The sequence below is a fragment of the Salmo salar genome, chromosome 18 (assembly GCF_965601325.2).
Source record: "Salmo salar chromosome 18, fSalSal1, whole genome shotgun sequence".
Taxonomy (NCBI): domain Eukaryota; kingdom Metazoa; phylum Chordata; class Actinopteri; order Salmoniformes; family Salmonidae; genus Salmo; species Salmo salar.
Window position 1 is genome coordinate 86,001,860 of NC_138308.1, and position 19,178 is coordinate 86,021,037.

The following is a 19,178-nucleotide window of genomic DNA, read 5'->3' on the forward strand; positions in this document are numbered from 1 at the left end:
AGGAGGCCGTAGGAGGGCAACAAACCAGCAGCAGGACCGCTACCTCCGCCTTTGTGCAAGGAGGAGCAGGAGAAGCACTGCCAGAGCCCTGCAAAATGACCTCCAGCAGGCCACAAATGTTCATGTGTCTGCTCAAACGGTCAGAAACAGACTCCACGAGGGTGGTATGAGGGCCCGACGTCCACAGGTGGGGGTTGTGCTTACAGCCCAACACCGTGCAGGATGTTTGGCATTTGCCAGAGAACACCAAGATTGGCAAATTCGCCACTGGCGCCCTGTGCTCTTCACAGATGAAAGCAGGTTCACACTGAGCACGTGACAGACGTGACAGAGTCTGGAGACGCTGTGGAGAACGTTCTGCCGCCTGCAACATCCTCCAGCATGACCGGTTTGGCGGTGGGTCAGTTATGGTGAGGGGTGCCATTTCTTTTTGGGGCCGCACAGCCCTCCATGTGATCGCCAGAGGTAGCCTGACTGCCATTAGGTACCGAGATGAGATCCTCAGACCCCTTGTGAGACCATATGCTGGTGCGGTTGGCCCTGGGTTCCTCCTAATGCAAGACAATGCTAGACCTCATGTGGCTGGAGTGTGTCAGTAGTTCCTGCAAGAGGAAGGCATTGATGCTATGGACTGGCCCGCCCGTTCCCCAGACCTGAATCCAATTGAGCACATCTGGGACATCATGTCTCGCTCCATCCACCAACGCCATGTTGCACGACAGACTGTCCAGGAGTTGGCAGACGCTTGATAAATTGGATTTCCATTGATTATTCTTGTGTGATTTTGTTGTCAGCACATTCAACTACGTAAAGAAAAAAGTATTTAATAAGATTATTTCTTTCATTCAGATCTAGGATGTGTTGTTTAAGTGTTCCCTTTATTTTTTGGAGCAGTATACACACTGGATGGGCTGGTTACCTTATGCTACACTCCAAAAATGTTATCCATGAGTCTGGGAGAGAACATATAGCCCTAGGTGATGCTGTTGGTTCATTGATTGTGCAGGGCTGCTTAGAGTTAGCCTGCAATTAGTGCACTTGTGTTTGATTTTCAATAGCCTAGTAATAGGGAATTGTTTATATTTTCTGAATTAATTGAGTGACACATCACCTTCAGCTATACAGAATATCTCACCACCATGCATTTCCATCTTCTTCTCTCTTCTTTATTCCTTTCTTGAGCACGCAGATGGGCTGTCAACAGTTAAGTGAAATATGTTTTGTTGTGAAAACATGTTACTATTGATGTTCCCGAACAGATTTCACTTGGTTTCCCAATTTAAGCACTGGGTAGCTGCAGGAACAAAGTTGGAGAGCCCAGTGAAATAAGTGATATTATATTTATTAATAGCTGATCATATTAAGCACATGCTCCTCTATCAAACCCAAGTCGACCGGTGGGAAAGCGCACAGCCTCTATTCGCTGTTTGAGTGCATACAGATGACGTCTTTCCCCCCCAGACTCTGTTCCTGCCCATTTGATAATGGGCCATTCTAAATCAAAATTAATTTTACATATAAGTAAAGACAAGATTAAATTGAGAATGCTTTCACTTCAAAGACATTCTAAGGTTTATATAATTCACAACTAAAGTTGCCAAATAACTCTGAATCTAGCATACAAGACCTGTTTCAAATGATCACTTTTACCCTCAACATAGCCACTTCATATGCACACTCGCTACGTAACGGAGAAAATATCCTTTCTTTTTTATTCATCTAAGTTCAATTATAGTCTGGCAAGGGACTTATAAGCATATTGTAAGCTATATGAACTAGCCTACAGTCTATGGCATGGTGCATAGTCTTACAGTAGGCCAACTCATATGTCTGAGAAAAAAAATTCTTCATATCATGTTTCTTTAGACCTGACTAAAATCCATCAGGGATTTATTCTGATAGTGTATATCAAATTGATTTATTATATTTTTTTAAATGTAGATGTTCCAAAGGTGCACATCAGTGGCTTGTATGATGGAGGCCTGGAGATGTTACATGTGTTTAAGTTAATTAACAGTCAATTACCGTGAGACCGGCACGCTTTTGCATGACAATAACCGGCTGACAAAATGTCATAACCACCACAGTCCTAGTTAGGAGTTAGGTTAAAGGGTTAGGGTTAACTGACATGCTAAGTAGTTGCAAAGTAGCGAAAAAGTAGTAAGTATATGCAAAGTTGCTTATTAGCTAAATTACTGAAGTTGTTCATGAACATGCATATAGGTCGCTAAACATTTGTGTTAAACAGCTACCCATCCACCCTGACCAGCCACCTTTTGTTTTTGCCTTAAGTAACCTATGTCTCATGTAACCGTACAAACGTAACATATCATACTAATTTAAGTGTCCCTGATTAACATTGACTATGTCACGTCTAGTCTATGAGACCAGGCTGCCTTTACACGATGATGTTTAATATTTATCTAATGAATTCAGTGTATCTGTGATAATCAGAGATCAATGTTCCCTTATTCAGGAATCTACCAACTGGGTTCAGGTTGAACCTGTGGCCATCACTAAAGAAGCCCCAATGTTCAGGTACATTCCTGGAATGTATTAGTCCCTCGCCATAATACAGACGATTAAAAACTTTAAGTTTTGTTATCCAACAATTCTGTTTTAAGATACTAATAATAATGACTAGATTGAATATACCTGCTAACACTTATGTAAAGAAGACAGTCTGACTTCATAGCCTGTGTTTAATTAATTGTAAAAAAAATAAAAAAATAAATAAGAAATAGAGTCTATGTGAGGATTTACAGAAAAGTTTAACAAAGTAAAGTAACCATTATTATGTTGGTCAACTGCTGATAAACAATTAAGTACATGACTTACTTACTTACTCTAAACCCATTCTGTCTTCTTTTCATGCCGTCCCTAGCACGTCACCCCCGGGGCGCTACGAGTGCAGAGTATCAGGGCTCCGATGGGTGTGTAAAACCTATGTCAGTCTGCAGTATCAATTCAGCTCCTGGGAACCTCACAGGGCAATGATGAAAAGCTTGGGGTACAAGCAAGGAGGCCCCCTATTGGACGTCACAGTCATTTCAGGAGAATTGGAAGAAGTGCAGCTGCCACATTTTGCCTGTTTTGGTAGGGGCGTATATGTTTTTAATTAAAATATAACTGATGCAAACTACTTTTAAAAAGCCTTGTTGTTGATGTCAACCTGATGTTTATGCAAACGTGCCTGTTTTTCTCTGCAGGCGATTATCCCTCCTTTAAAGAGAAAGTGAGAGTTCTACATGTACAAGACAGTGGTGTGTCCGTAGAACAAGTGGATGAAGTCACCCGCTTCCACGTCAAGATCGTCCATCCATCCTTCTCTCCAAAAGGAGTTCTCATGAGATCTGGCTGTCCAGTGAAAGCCCACTGTGACTTGCTGCTCTACCAGGCCAAGACAGCATTCCTCACGCTACATGCATATCTGGTACCCTGTGATTCTTCTGTGGAACAGGTAATTTCCACTTATTGTTCTCCTCTGTGGTTAAATAATCTCTCAATGTTATCAATGCAGATAATACCAGTGGGTAAAAAAATAAGACATTTAATATACAGTATATAATTGTCTAGACATTGCCATGCTCCTATTCAGTGCTTGACTTGGGCAGGAGCTCACTGCTTGAGATCCTGTTCCTCATATTGAATATTAGCTCAAAAGTATTGTGGAGATCCCGCACCTAAATATAAACAGTACCGGCACCCAAAATGAGTAAATACGGTTCCTACAGACTGAAAAACAGCTGTTTATTTTCCATCCAAAACCAGGGGAATTTGGTGGACTTCTGTTGTTGGGAAACTGTGGGGGTAAGAGTCCGATTATTATGGTGGGAGAATATAATACAGTTTTAAGTACCTCAATGGACCGTAAATCATAAAAGAAATCACACTACAAACTATCACCGTCGTGCACTGAGGGAAATTACAAATATCATGGACACATTAGAACTAGCGGATATACGAGGCTTAAATCCAGACTCAGTGAGTTAAACATGGAGGAGGCTTAATCAAGCTAGCCGTCATGATTACTTTCATGTACCCTTCGTGCTGGCACCAAAAGTTAAAAAAAAGTGTTGATAGGGGGCAGAATGCTGTCAGACCATCAAATAATTGGCATCCACATTACTCTTACAGAATGTCCAAGTGGGCGATGATATTGGAAATTGAATAAAAGCCTATTGTATGACAATCTGTTTTTAACCAAGACAAAGGATTTTATAACTGACCTTTTCCTACATAACATAGGTACAGCAGATCCACTTATTGTAAGGGACAATTTTAAATGTGTCTTCAGAGGTCATGCAGTTCAATACTCATCATTATAACAAAAACTCTTTCTGTCAAAAGAGTTCACATTAACAAAGGAAATAGAAGAAATAACAGTACAGATGGATAGCAATTAAAACTGTACAATAGAGGCACAAAATAAGTTAGAGGAAAAACACAAATAAATGGATGTCACATCCGTTAGAAGAATCGGACCAAGGCGCAGCATGAGTATCGTTCCACATCTTTATTATTATGTGAAACTTAGTAAGACAAACAATAAACTATAAACAAACAACAAACCGTGACGACAGAGGTGCAACATGCACTAACTCAAAATAATATCCCACAAACACAGGTAGGAAAAACTACTACTTAAATATGATCCCCAATTAGAGACAACAATGACTAGCTGCCTCTAATTGGGAATCATACAAAAACCGCAACTTAGAAAAAAGAAACTAGAACACAACATAGAAATAAATAAACTAGATAACCCCCCAGTCACGCCCTGACCTACTCTATCATAGAAAATAAGAGCTCTCTATGGTCAGGACGTGACAATGGAGGAACTTATTTGAGAATGATCAAGTATAATGTATTATAAAAAAAAATATTAATTGGATGGACATTTTGAAAAATGCACCAAATTCTTTTGGAATCTTCAACATAGAAATACAGGATTTACCAAATTATATTTTGAAAGAGAAAAAATGTAAATAATTAACAGCTGTACAGAAAGACGTGTGAGGGTCAAATCGCAGAGGATGAACTTCTTGATGCAATTAAAACCTATAGGTCAGGGAAAATTCCAGGGCTGGATGGCATACCAGTTGAGGTACAATGCATTTGGAAAGTATTCAGACCCCTTCCCTTTCTTCACATTTTGTTACATTAAAGACTTATTCTAAAATGGATTACATTTTTAAAAATCCTCATCAATCTTCACACAATACCCCATATTGACAAAGCAATTTTAGCAAATGTATTAAAAATGAAAAACAGAAATACCTTATTTACATAAGTATTCAGACCCTTTACTATGAGACTCAAAATTGAGCTCAGGTGCATCCTGTTTCCATTGATCATTCTTGAGACGTTTCTATAACTTGACAACTGCAGCACTCTACCAATCAGGCCGTTATGATAGAGTGGCCAGATGGAAGCCACTCCTCAGTAAAAGGCACTTGACAGCCTGCTTGGAGTTTGCGAAAAGGAAGCTAAACGACTCTGACCATGAGGAACAAGATTATCTGGTCTGATGAAACCAAGATTGGCCTAAATGCCAAGCATCCCATCTGGAGGTAACCTGACCCCATCCCTATGGTGAAGCACGGTGGTGGTAACATCATTCTCTGGGGATGATTTTCAGCGGCAGGTACTGGGAGACTAGTCAGGATCGAGGGAAAAATGAATGGAGCAAAGTACAGAGCGATCTTTGATGAAAACCTGCTCCAGAGCGCTCAGGACCTAAGAATGGGGTTATGGACAATGACCCTAAGCACACAGCCAAAACAACACAGGAGTGGCTTTGGGACAAGTCTATGAATGTCCTTGTGTGGCCCAGCCATAGCCCGGATTGAACCCAATCAAACATCTCTGGAGAGACCTGAAAATAGCTGCGCTCCCCATCCAACCTGACAGAGCTAAGAGGATCGGCAGAGAAGAATGGGAGAAACTCCCCAAATACCGATGTGCCAAGCTTGTCGCATCATACCCAAGAAGGCTCGAGAATGTAATCTCTGCCAAAGCTGCTGCAACAAAATACTGAGTAAAGGGTCTGAATATTTATGTAAATATAATATTTCATTTCTATATATATATTTACACATTTGCAAAATGTCTAAACTTTTTTTTTCTTTGTCATTATGGGATACTGTGTGTAGATTGATGAGGTAGAAAAGATGTATGATTTTTGAATACACTCTATATGAAACCTTTTTGATCTACTAAATATCTGCTATTAGCATGTTTTAACCACTCCAATAAAAATAGTAAACTATCAAGTACTCAGCAAGAAGGTCTGATTTCACTTTTACTGAAACAGGACCCAAGTGGTAAGTATAAAGATCCAGTTAATTGAAACAAATTGGAAGCCCATTACACCAGTGTTTTTACATTTACATTTTAGTCATTTAGCAGGCGCTCTTATCCAGAGCGACTTACAGTAGTGAATGCATACATTTCATGCATTTTATTTATAGTGTTGTGATGCAAAAATCATATCTAAATGAATAGCACATAGAATTGAAAAGGTGTTGTCGGATATAATTCATCTTGATGAGACAGGTTTTTTTACATGGAAGATACATTTGAGATAACGTAAGACAAGTACTTGAAACAATAGAACCCTATGAAAAATCTAGGAAACCAGGTATGTTATTCATAGCAGATTTTGAAAAGGCTTTTGATAAAGTACAACTGGAATATATATATAGATGCCTGGACTATTTTAATTTTGGAGAATCTCTTATACAATGGGTTAAAGTTATGTATAGTATCCCTAGGTGTAAAATAGTAACTAATGTCACCTTCTCAGAAAGTATTACTGTAAACTGTCAAGAGGAGTAAAACAAGGTTATCCACTGTCGGCATATCCATGTATTATGACAATCAAAATTTTAGGGAATAAAATTAGATCCAACAATAATATAGAGGGGCTAGAAATCCTCAAAAATAAAGGTGTCATTGTACTCTGACGATTCAAATGTTCTCTTAAATCCACAATCTGGATCCCTGCACAGCCTCATAGAGGATCTAGATAATTTTTCTAACCTCTCTGGATTACAACCAAACTATAATAAGTGTACCATATGAGGTATATTGGATAAAACATTTTTTTGTACTTTTACATTAAGGTCTAGTTTACCAATAAAATGGTCCGACGGTGAAGTGGACCGGTGGTATTCATAACCCTAAAGAAATAAAGGAACTTACTACAAAAATGTTTTACAACAACAATTTATAAGATCTTGCTACCATGGAAAGGTAAATACCTGTCTATTTGTGGAAAAAGTCACCCTGATTAATTATTTAGTCATATCCCAGTTTACCTCTTTACTTGTGGCCCTGCTTAGACCAAAGGATTTGTCTTTTAAATGATTTGAGCAGAACATATTTCACTTTATTTGTAATGGCAGGCCAGACAAAATATAACATGCTAATTTATATAATGAATATGAGTTCGGGGGCTAAAATGATTAAATATTAAAGCATTAAACCTCTCACTAAAATAAAAATACTAATATAATATGGTTAAATTCAAATATACTAATTGGCATGTATATCTAGATGTAATGTATATCAAATTAATGTATTCTTGCTATGTAACTACTGAAGAAAAAGTATTAAAAAAATATGTGAAATATATGTAAAATGTGTGTAGAAAGTACATGTGACAACGAAAGAAAAAGCTGTAAAAACAAAGTTTATTTTTGTCCTCCAAAGAGGGGGGGGGGGCGTAGAAAAAGTCAGATATGGTGTTACTCTGTCAAAACATCTCGTGGCAGTTTTTTATGGGTTTCCGGTTTAGAATATATTATATAGTTCATTCATTGAATTCAATTTCACACCACAAAATCCAACAAAATGTCATGTGTGATTGGTTTTGATAAGGACATGTTGGCTTATGCTTCTTCAGGCAATGAAGAAAAAGGAGCAGTCTTATGGATACAGGAGTATCAGAAAGCCGCAACCAGTGAAGTCCCTTCGGATGAAGGATTGGTTCAGCCTCACAACGTCGTCTCCTTCTGCTGAAGTTAAACCTCCTGTATGGTTTGAGCTCCCACAGAATATCAATCTCATCCAAAAAGCAATAGCAATTTTAATATCCTAAACTTTAAAAAAAAATAACTCTCTCATCTACTGCCTCCACAGAAAATGAAGCTGAGATATGACAACACTACACCAAACTTCTTTGAGGTGTTCATAGAAGATGCAGATGTTGACTTCGGTATGAAGCTAATCAGTGATGTGGAGGGGGAAATCGTATGGGATCACACAATAAGAAAAGGTCAGAAAAAGATTATGCCAAAAATATCAGTGTCTCAACAGGCACCATGTCAATTAAAGTCAAAGATTATAATAATAATAACGTTTCGTCTGTGTTTTTCCCCCAGCTGACTACAGACACAAAACCACTCAGAATTCACAAAGTAAGTGCTGTAACATTCCTGTAAACACTAGAAGATCCAAAACGAAATGATTTCCCATTCACCTTGGATCCCATCTGCATTCTATGCATGCCTATTAGGGACAAGTGACGGCAATAAAAAAAATAAACAGTGATGGGTGGTACCTGGATTATTGTTTTTTGCATAATACTCCTTTAAAAATAAGTCGAAATATTTGTAGAAGAAAGCGGCAAGATTTCCAAAATAATATAGTCAAAATTACATTTTGTGAATAAAGTGGCAATATTTAGAGAATTCAAAAGGCAATATTTCAGAAATAAAGTGGCAATATTTAGAGAACACAAAAGGCAATATTTCAGAAATAAAGTGCCAATATTTCGACACACTTGTTGTGTGTGTGCTTGCGAGTGCGTGCAAATTATTAGATCATTAGATTTATAAGCGTGAGTGCGCAGTGATGCCTGTTTGAACAAGTGTATTAGATCATTAGCTTGATGGCCATTTGACTGCATACATACCTGCATACACATACCCTATGCATGCAACCACGGTTCCTCCTCCTGAAATGTTCCAAGGAAAGAAGATGGTGGACTGAACACAGCAGCGCATATCACCTCAAGATGAAGACATAATATTCAATATATGTAAATTAGACTAAATATTAACACTTCACATACTGGTGGGTAAAAAACTTCCATCTGGATAACAACACAAAACAAATCATAAGGCTAGAGAAATGTATCAACAAATATTATGAAAACAAGTAACGCCCAAACCTGATGGAGAGTAAAATAAGGAGAACCAATCTCCAAAAGAAAACGCGCCTCCTCGATGGACACAGACGATTAAAGCTTTTCACCACTGGGAATGGCAAGGGTGGAAATCAATCTGTTAAAATCCCACCCACGGTTCACACTATTCAACAACCAGTGAAAAATCATAGCGCCAAATTCAAAACCACAAAATGTCATAATTCAAAGTTCTCAAACATACGACTATTTTACACCATTTTACAGATACACGTCTCTTTAACCTGTTAGGGCTAGGGGGCAGTATTTACACGGCCGGATAAAAAACGTAACCGATTTAGCCTGGTTACTACTCCTACCCAGTAACTAGAATATGCATATAATTATTGGCTTTGGATAGAAAACACCCTAAAGTTTCTAAAACTGTTTGAATGGTGTCTGTGAGTATAACAGAACTCACATGGCAGGCAAAAACCTGAGAAGATTATATACAGGAAGTTGCCTGTCTGACAAGTTGTTGTTTTTCTTGCCTCTGTTTATTGAAGACTGAGGATCTTTGCTTTAACGTGACACTTCCTACGGCTCCCATAGGCTCTCAGAGCCCAGGAAAAAGCTGAACGATATCGAGGCAGCCCCAGGCTGAAACACATTATCGCTTTTGACAAGTGGCCGATCAGAGGACAATGGGCTTAGGCGCGTGCCCGAGTCGACCCCGAGCTTTATTTTCTTTCTTCTTTTTACCTAAACGCAGATTCCCGGTCGGAATATTATCGCTTTTTTATGAGAAAAATGGCATAAAAATTTATTTTAAACAGCGGTTGACATGCTTCGAAGTACGGTAATGAAATATTTAGAAATCTTTTGTCACGAAATGCGCCATGCTCGTAACCCTTATTTACCATTCGGATAGTGGCTTGAACGCACGAACAAAGCGCCGCTGTTTGAACATAACTATGGATTATTTGGGACCAAACCAACATTTGTTATTGAAGTAGAAGTCCTGGGAGTGCATTCTGACGAAGAACACCAAAGGTAATCAAACTTTTCTAATAGTAAATCGGAGTTTGGTGAAGGCTAAACTTGCTGGGTGTCTAAATAGCTAGCCCTGTGATGCCGGGCTATCTACTTAGAATATTGCAAAATGTGCTTTCACCGAAAAGCTATTTTAAAATCGGATATATCGAGTGATAGAGGAGTTCTGTATCTATAATTCTTAAAATAATTGTTATGCTTTTTGTGAACGTTTATCGTGAGTAATTTAGTAAATTGTTAGTAAATTCGCCGGAAGTTTGCGGGGGGTATGGTAGTTCTGAACGTCACATGCTAATGTAAAAAGCTGTTTTTTATATAAATATGAACTTGATTGAACAAAACATGCATGTATTGTATAACATAATGTCCTAGGTGTGTCATCTGATGAAGATCATCAAAGGTTAGTGCTGCATTTAGCTGTCTTCTGGGTTTTTGTGACATTATATGCTAGCTTGAAAAATGGGTGTCTGATTATTTCTGGCTGGGTACTCTGCTGACATAATCTAATGTTTTGCTTTCGTTGTAAAGCCTTTTTGAAATCGGACAGTGTGGTTAGATTAACGAGAGTCTTGTCTTTAAAATGCTGTAAAATATTCATATGTTTGAGAAATTGAAGTAATAGCATTTCTAAGGTATTTGAATAACGTGCCACAGGATTCCACTGGCTGTTACGTAGGTGGGATGATTTGGTGCCACCTACCCTAGAGAGGTTAATGTAACCACGTTGTCCGATTTCAAAAAGGCTTTACGGCGAAAGCATAAAGTTAGATTATGTTAGGACAGTTCCAACACAAGAAAAACCACACAGCCATTTTCCTAGCAAGGACAGGCATCACAAATACCAGAAATTCAGCTAAAATTATGCACTAACCTTTGACGATCTTCATCAGATGACACTCCTAGGACATCATGTTACACAATACATGCATTTTTTGTTCGATCAAGTTGATATTTATATCCAAAAACAGCCTTTTACATTGGCGCGTGATGTTCAGAAAATATTTTGCCTCCAATACTGCCGGTGAATCAGCACAACAATTTACAAAAATACTCATCATAAACGTTGATAAAATATTAAACTGTTATTCAAAGAATTATAGATGAACATCTCCTTTATGCAACCGCTGTGACAGATTTCAAAAAAGCTTCATGGGGAAAGCACACTTTGCAATAATCTGAGTACTGCGTTCAGAAAAATACACTAGGCAATACAGATACCCGCCATTTTGGAGTCATCTAAAATCCTAAATAGCATTACAAATATTCACTTACCTTTGATGATCTTCATCAGAAGGCACTTCCAGGATATACCAGGTCCACAATAAAAGTTGTTTTGTTCGATAAAGTCCATAATTTATATCCAAATAACTCCTTGTTGTTTGCACGTTCAGTAAGCTACTCCAAGTGTAGGAAGCGCGCCCAAAATGTCACCACGAAAAGTAAAAAAAAGTTATATTTACGTTCGTTCAAACATGTCAAACGTTGTATAGCATCAATCTTTAGGGCCTTTTTAACTTATAACTTCAATAATATTCCAACCGGACGTGAATGCGTGTCAATGAAGTCATGTGCTTTCCTGAGTCAACAACTTCCAACTTCTTCTGTTCACTCTCTGTTCATCATCGATGCCTCAAACAACTTTCTAAAAACTGTTGATATCTAGTGGAAGCCTAAGGAAGTGCAAAATGAACCCTAAGTTACTGTGTGTTTGATAGGCAATGACTTGAAAGGACTACAAGCACCAGATTTCCCACTTCCTGGTTAGATTTTTCTCAGGTTTTTGCCTGCCATATGAGTTCTGTTATACTCAGAGACATTATTCAAACAGTTTTAGAAACTTCAGAGTGTTTTCTATCCGAATCTACTAATAATATGCATATTCTAGTTCCTGGGCCCGAGTAGCAGGCAGTTTAATTTGGGCACGCTTTTCATCCAAAATTCCGAATGCTACCCTAGTGAAGTTAATTACTTTTTCATTGGTAAGATAAGCAAACTTAGGGATGACATGCCAGCAACAAATGCTGACACTACACATCCAAGTATATCGGACCAAATTATGAAAGACAAGAATTATAGTTTTGAATTTCGTAAAGTCAGTGTGGAAGAGGTGAACATTTTTGTTGTTGTCTATCAACAATGACAAGCCACTGAGGTCTGACAATCTGGATGGAAAATTACTATGTGTAATAGCAGACGATATTGCCACTCCTATTTGCCACATCTTCAATTTAAGCCTACTAGAGAGCGTGTGCCCTCAGGCCTGGTGTCACGTCCTGACCATAGTAAGATGTTATTTTCTATGGTAGAGTAGGTCAGGGCGTGACAGGGGGTGCTTTGTGTTTTTCTCTGTTTTGTATTTCTATGTTGTTAGGTTCTAGTTTTTGTATTTCTATTTTGGCTTGTTTGGGATGATCTCCAATTGGAGGCAGCTGGTCCTTGTTGTCTCTAATTAGAGATCATACTTTAGTAGGGGTTAATCTTCCTGTTTTTTTGGGTGATTATTTGTGAGTAGTGTTTGTTTCTCCTCTGCGTCACGGTTTGATGTTTTTGTTTATTCAGTTATTTGATGTATTGCATAGTTTCACGAATTAAATAAATATGTGGAACGAAACACACGCTGCACTTTGGTCCGCTCCTTTCGACAGCCGTGACACCTGGAGGGAAGCTAAAGTTATTCCGCTACCCAAGAATAGTAAAGCCCTCTTTACTGGCTCAAATAGCTAACCAATCAGCCTGTTACCAACCCTTAGTAAACTTCTTGAAAAAATGGTGTTTAACCAGATAAAATGCTATTTCACAGTAAACAAATTGATAACAGAATTTCAGCATGCTTATAGGGAAGGACACTCAACAAGCAGAGCACTTACACAAATGACCGATGATTGGCTGAGAGAAATTGATGATACAATTTTAGACTTCAGTGCAGCTTTTGACATTATCGATCATAGTCTGCTGCTGGAAAAACATATGTGTTATGGCTTTACACCCCCTGCTATAATGTGGATAAAGAGTTACTTGTCTAACAGAACACAGAGGGTGTTATTTAATGGAAGCCTCTAAAATGTAATCCAGTTAGAATCAGGAATTCCCCATGGTAGCTGTTTAGGTCCCTTGCTTTTTAAAATATTTACTAACAACATGCCACTGACTTTGAGTAAAGCCAGAGTGTTGATGTATGCGGATGACTCAACACTATACGCGTCAGCTACTACAGGGACTGAAATGACTGCAACACTCAACAAAGCACTGCAGTCAGTTTCAGAGTAGGTGGTAAGGAATAAGTTAGCCCTAAATATTTCTAAAAACTAAAAGCACTGTATTTGGAACAAATCCTCACTAAACCCTAAAACCTCAACTAAATCTTGTAATAAATAATGTGGAATTTGAGCAAGTTGAGATGACTAAACTGCTTAGAGTAACCCTAGATTGTAAACTGTCATGGTCAAAACATATTGATGCAGTAGTAACTAAGACGATGAGAAGTCTGTCTATAATAAAGCAATGCTCTGCCTTCTTAAGAACACTATCAACAAATCAAATCAAACTTTATTTCACATGCGCCAAATACAACAAGTAATAATAATATTAATAATAATAAATAATATGCAAGGCAGGTCCTACAGGCCCTAGTTTTGTCGCACCTTGACAAATGTTCAGTCGTGTGGTCAGGTGCCACAAAAAAGGACAGCACGGCTAGCCCTTGGATGTACACAGAGAGCTAATATTAATAATATACATGTCAATCTCTCTTGGCTATAAGTGGAGGAGAGATTGACTTCATCACTACTTTAATTTATGAGAGGTACTGACATGTTAAATTCACCAAGCTGTTTGTATAAACTACTGGGCCACAGCTCAGACACCCATGCATACCCCACTAGAAATGCCACAAGAGGTCTCTTCACAGTCCCCAAGTCTAGAACATACTATGGGAGGCACACAGTACTACATAGAGCCATGACTAGATGGAATTCTGCTCCACATCAAGTAACTAACGCAAGCAGTAAAATTAGATTTTAAAAAACAGATTAAAAACATCTAATGGAACAGCGGGGACTGTGAAGCAACACAAACATTGGCACAGACACATGCATACACACACACACACACACACACACACACACACACACACACACACACACACACACACACACACACACACACACACACACACACACACACACACACACACACACACACACAAGATAACATACGCACTATAAATACACATGGATTTAGTACTGCAGATATGTGGTGGTGGATTAGGGGCCTGAGGGCACACAGTGTTGTGAAATCTGTGAATGTATTGTAATGTTTTAAAAATGGTATAAACTGCCTTAATTTTGCTGGACTCCAGGAAGATTGGGAATCCATAATAAATACAAATACAAATGGGAGAGCATAATATTCAAGGACATTCTCAAAGCTACTAATGAGAACCTTGATGACCGTGTACCTAACCGGTGGGGATTCCGAGGGGTGCCCCCACCCAGGCAGTGGCAGTGCTGGCAACACTAGCTGCAGTAACCCATGGGGCGTGGGTCACACTCAGACATTCAGAGAGGGGGAATATTATTGTGGCCCTGGTGGCACAAAATAATCAAAGGTCTGACTGCTCAGAGATGCTTGGGAAAATGGTCACAACTGGGACCAGCGTGTTTGTGTTTCAGGGGAAGGGGGTGAGTATGATCTCCATCACCTAGGAGATCAGATGCCTGTTTTTGCTAAATGTTGCATGCCTTCTCAAACAGCTGCAACTGTATATGCATTCAAAAATCAAGTCCTTTCTTGAGTTGGGCTCTGGGATGGAATAACTGTTGAGCATCTGAGTTTATGGTTGTTTGTGAGGGAAAGGGGTTGAGTGTGTATGAGTTGTCTGTCTGTGTGTGTGTGTATACATCCCACAACTGTTGCAAGGGAGTAAAGATGTTTGGGGCAATATAGGATGAATCACAATAATTGTTTGCTAAAATAAGAATCGCTTGCAAAAATTATATTTTTGTAATGGCATTCCTGGTTAGAGGTAACAATCCCTTGCATGAACTGCCTAAATTATTAGGAATAGTATTTGTTAATTGTGGAATTTAAGATAATATATACAGTACCAGTCAAAAGTTTGGACAAACCTACTAATTCAATTATTATTATTTTTTTTACCATTTTCTATATTGTAGAATAATAGTGAAGATATCTAAACTCTGAAATAACACATATGTAATCATGTAGTACACAAAAAAGTGTGAAACAAATTCTTCAAAGTAGCCGCCCTTTGCCTTGATGAAAGCTTTGAACAGTCTTGGCATTCTCTCAACCAGCATCACCTTGATTGATTTTCCAACAGTCTTGAAGGAGTTCCCACATGTGCTGAGCACTTCTTGGCTGCTTTTCCTTCACTCTGCGGTCCAACTCATCCCAAACCATCTCAATTGGGCTGAGGTCAGGTGATTTTGGAGGCCAGGTCATCTGATACTGTCACGACTCCTACCATAGGTAGCTCCCCCTTCTGTTCGGGTGGCGCTCGGCGGTCGTCGTCGCCGGCCTACTAGCTGCCACTGATTCCCTTTTCCCCCTTTTCGTTTATTGTGTGCACCTGTTTTTGGTTTGGGCTGATTAGCCGGGCTATTTTAGCCAGGAGGCCCGCCTGCTCTGTGTGCGGGATTATTTGATCGTTGTATAGCTTGTGAATGCACGCTCATTGTATTTTGAGGTGCGAGTGCGTATTTTGCGCCGATCTGTTCTGTCCCATGTGTTTGGGCACTTTGGTTTTTGTGTGCGCTCTTGTTTGCTGTTGGGCCGGCTTGTGTTTTGCCGTTGTGTGTTTAATAAATAACACTACCCTGCATTCTCTGCTTCCTGCTCCTGACTCTGCACCCACTACGCCCAAGCGTTACAGATACAGCACTCCATCACTCTCGTTCTTGGTCAAAAAACCCTTATACAGCCTGGAGGTGTGTTTTGGGTCATTGTCCTGTTGAAAAATAAATAATAGTCCCACTAAGCTCAAAACAGATGGGATGAATTATTGCTGCAGAATGCTGTGGTAGCCATGAGGGTTAAGTGCACCTTGAATTCTAAATAAATCACTGACAGTGTCAGTAGCAAAGCACCCCCACACCATCACACCTCCTCCTCCATGCTTCATGGTGGAAACCACACATGCGGACATCACACGTTCATCAGATTTGGACTCATCAAACCAAAGGACAGATTTCCACCGGTCTAATGTCCATTGCTCGTGTTTCTTGGCCCAGGCAAGTCTCTTCTTCTTATTGGTATCCCTTAGTAGTGGTTTCTTTGCAGCAATTCGACCATGAAGGCCCGATTCACGCAATCTTCTCTGAACAGTTGTTGTTGAGATGTGTCTGTTGAACTCTGTGAGGCATTTATTTGGGCTGAAATCTGAGATGCGGTTACCTCTAATGAACTCATTCTGTGCAGCAGAGGTAACTCTGGGTCTTCCTTTCCTGTGGCGGTCCTCATGAGAGCCAGTTTCATCATAGCGCTTGATGGTTTTTGCGACTGCACTTGAAGAAACTTTCAAAGTTCTTGAAATTTTCCGGATTGACTTTAAGACCTATATGTCTTAAAGTAATGATGGACTGTCGTTTCTCTTTGTTTATTTGTGCTGTTTTTGCCATAATATGGACTTTGTCTTTTACCAAATAGAGCTATCTTTTGTATACCCCCCTACCTTGTCACAACACAACTGAAGGTACACCTGTTAATTAATTTAAATGCATTCCAGGTGACTACAGTACCTCATGAAGATGGTTGAGAGAATGCCAAAAGTGTGCAAAGCTGTCATCAAGGCAAAGGGTGGCTACTTTGAACAATAAGAAATATATTTTGATTTGTTTAACACTTTTTTGATTACTGTATTATTCCATAGTTAAGATGTCTTCTCTATTATTCTACAATGTAGAAAATAGTAAATATAAAGAAAAACACTGTAATGAGTAGTTTTGTCCAAAGTTTGACCGGTACTGTATGTGAATATATTTACAAAAAATATATGTGGGGGATTGAAAATGATGCAGACAATTACATTGATGGAAGCTACAATCTATCTGCAACATAAAAAGCTGATCTACCAATCCCCCAAAAATAATTTGTCGGACAACATTTTCCAGGTTCTAATAATCATAATCATTTGGTTATTATGTGCTAAAATAGAAAGGATTTCTTTGTTACTGAAGCCAATTGTAAAGTATAGTTTCACCAGGTCATCAAACTGCAGGCATTTCAACGGTGACGTGGACAGCAACAGGGAGCCAGAGAGACATGCGGTTAACCAGATTCACTAGGTTAATCTTGAAATAAATGTTGACTTTATTATCAAAATAAAATGTCTAGTTTATTTTCGAAATATTGCCACTTTTTTAAAGTACCATCATGCAAAAAAATTTGAAAATACAAGTACCACCACCGTTTGCCATTTATTTTTTTTCTCTTGAAGTGGCCCTAATAATCTTCCGTAGCATCCAAGCTTTAGCACAATTTATCATGGTTTTAATTTCGTTTTTAGTGTATTACATGTATGAATTTCATCGTCTTTAAATGCAATTGTCCTGCAACCAATCTTTGCCTCAGACCTGCACTTTGTGGACCTCCACCGGACAGACATTATCCAGAGAGTGTGCCAAGTGAAGCCCATATTGGATAAAATCCTGGCCAATAGAGTTATCACTGACGAGGGCTACAGTACAGTAATGGCCAAACGCACCACACAGGACCAGATGAGGGCGCTCTACATGGGACCTTTGAAGGCAAGTGGCATCAGAGCGAAAAATATTTTTTATGAGATCCTGAAGGAGCTGGAGCCACTGCTAATCAAAGACCTGAAGGGTGAATGAGGAGATGGAATGGTGAATGGGGGGCATTTTAAGTTTGTTTTAGGGGAAACTGGCATAAATTATGGCAGTTATGCTTTGTTTTATTACTTTGTGTTTACAAGAAAACACAACATAAGAGGAGTATAGCATCATTATTTTATCATTCTTATTTTTCTACATGTAAATATTAGTAGCCTGCAGAACAGCAACCCACTGTTTTACCCTAGAGGCTTTGTCAAAGACGTAACATTTGATAACAATTGTGTTGGAACTGAATTTCCTCTGAAATTATAACATTTGCTCAACTGGTTCACCTAGATGCTCTGGATTATTTACAGACAAGAAAATATATAAAGGAAATATATTATGAACATAAAAAAATATATAATATAGTGATGATGCAAACAATGAAATGATTTTATTTTGGCTGTTTCATTTTGGCTGTTTAGTGAGGGTAAGGAATACCAGTGATGTAAATAAATATAAATATATATATAAATATATAATTTTGTAAAGCTTAATGTACCAGCCTAATGAAACGTGTAACAGTAATGAATGATATGTGATATATTTGTCAGAACACGGGTATTAGAATATGTATTGAAATAAATACCTACCAACAGATGTGTCTTTTGTACTGATTTAATGATTTTGTCATTGTGCTAAAATAAATATAAATTCTAGCCCATGTGGCTCAGTTGGTAGAGCATGGTGCTTGCAACAGCAAGCTTGTGGGTTCAATTCCTACGGGGGAACAGTACAAAAAAAACGTTAAGTACAAAAAATGTGTGCACTCACTGTAAGTCACTGTAACGACTGCCATGAGAGAGAGTGGACCAAAACGCAGCGGAGTTAGTGTTCATCATATTTAATTCTTTAACGGAACACTATACAATTACAAAACAAGAAACTGACAGCGAAACAGTCCTGTCAGGTGAAACACAATGACAGAAACAATTACCCACAAAACCCCAAACATGCACTTATGTGTGACTCCCAATCAACAACAATGAACTTCAGCTGTGCCTGATTGGGAGCCACACACGGCCCAAAACAAAGAAATACAAAAACATAGAAAAAGAACATAGAACGCCCACCCAATGTAACACCCTGGCCTAACCAAAATAAAGAACAAAAACCCCTCTCTATGGCCAGGGCGTTAC

General features: G+C 38.8%; 1 protein-coding gene across 2 annotated transcripts in view; it reads left to right on the forward strand.

The window, feature by feature from the left end:
* Positions 1-18,620, forward strand: part of LOC106577950 (sterile alpha motif domain-containing protein 9-like) — a 37,942-nt gene extending 19,322 nt beyond the window's left edge. For both annotated transcript variants that reach the window (XM_014156431.3, XM_014156430.3), the window contains exons 4-10: positions 2,477-2,538; positions 2,885-3,096; positions 3,210-3,460; positions 7,910-8,038; positions 8,146-8,281; positions 8,388-8,423; positions 17,774-18,620. In XM_014156431.3, coding sequence (XP_014011906.3) covers positions 2,477-2,538; positions 2,885-3,096; positions 3,210-3,460; positions 7,910-8,038; positions 8,146-8,281; positions 8,388-8,423; positions 17,774-18,036 — 1,089 coding nt within the window. In that variant the 3' untranslated portion in view covers positions 18,037-18,620. The remainder of the gene's footprint in view (positions 1-2,476; positions 2,539-2,884; positions 3,097-3,209; positions 3,461-7,909; positions 8,039-8,145; positions 8,282-8,387; positions 8,424-17,773) is intronic.
* Positions 18,621-19,178: the final 558 nt, after the last annotated feature.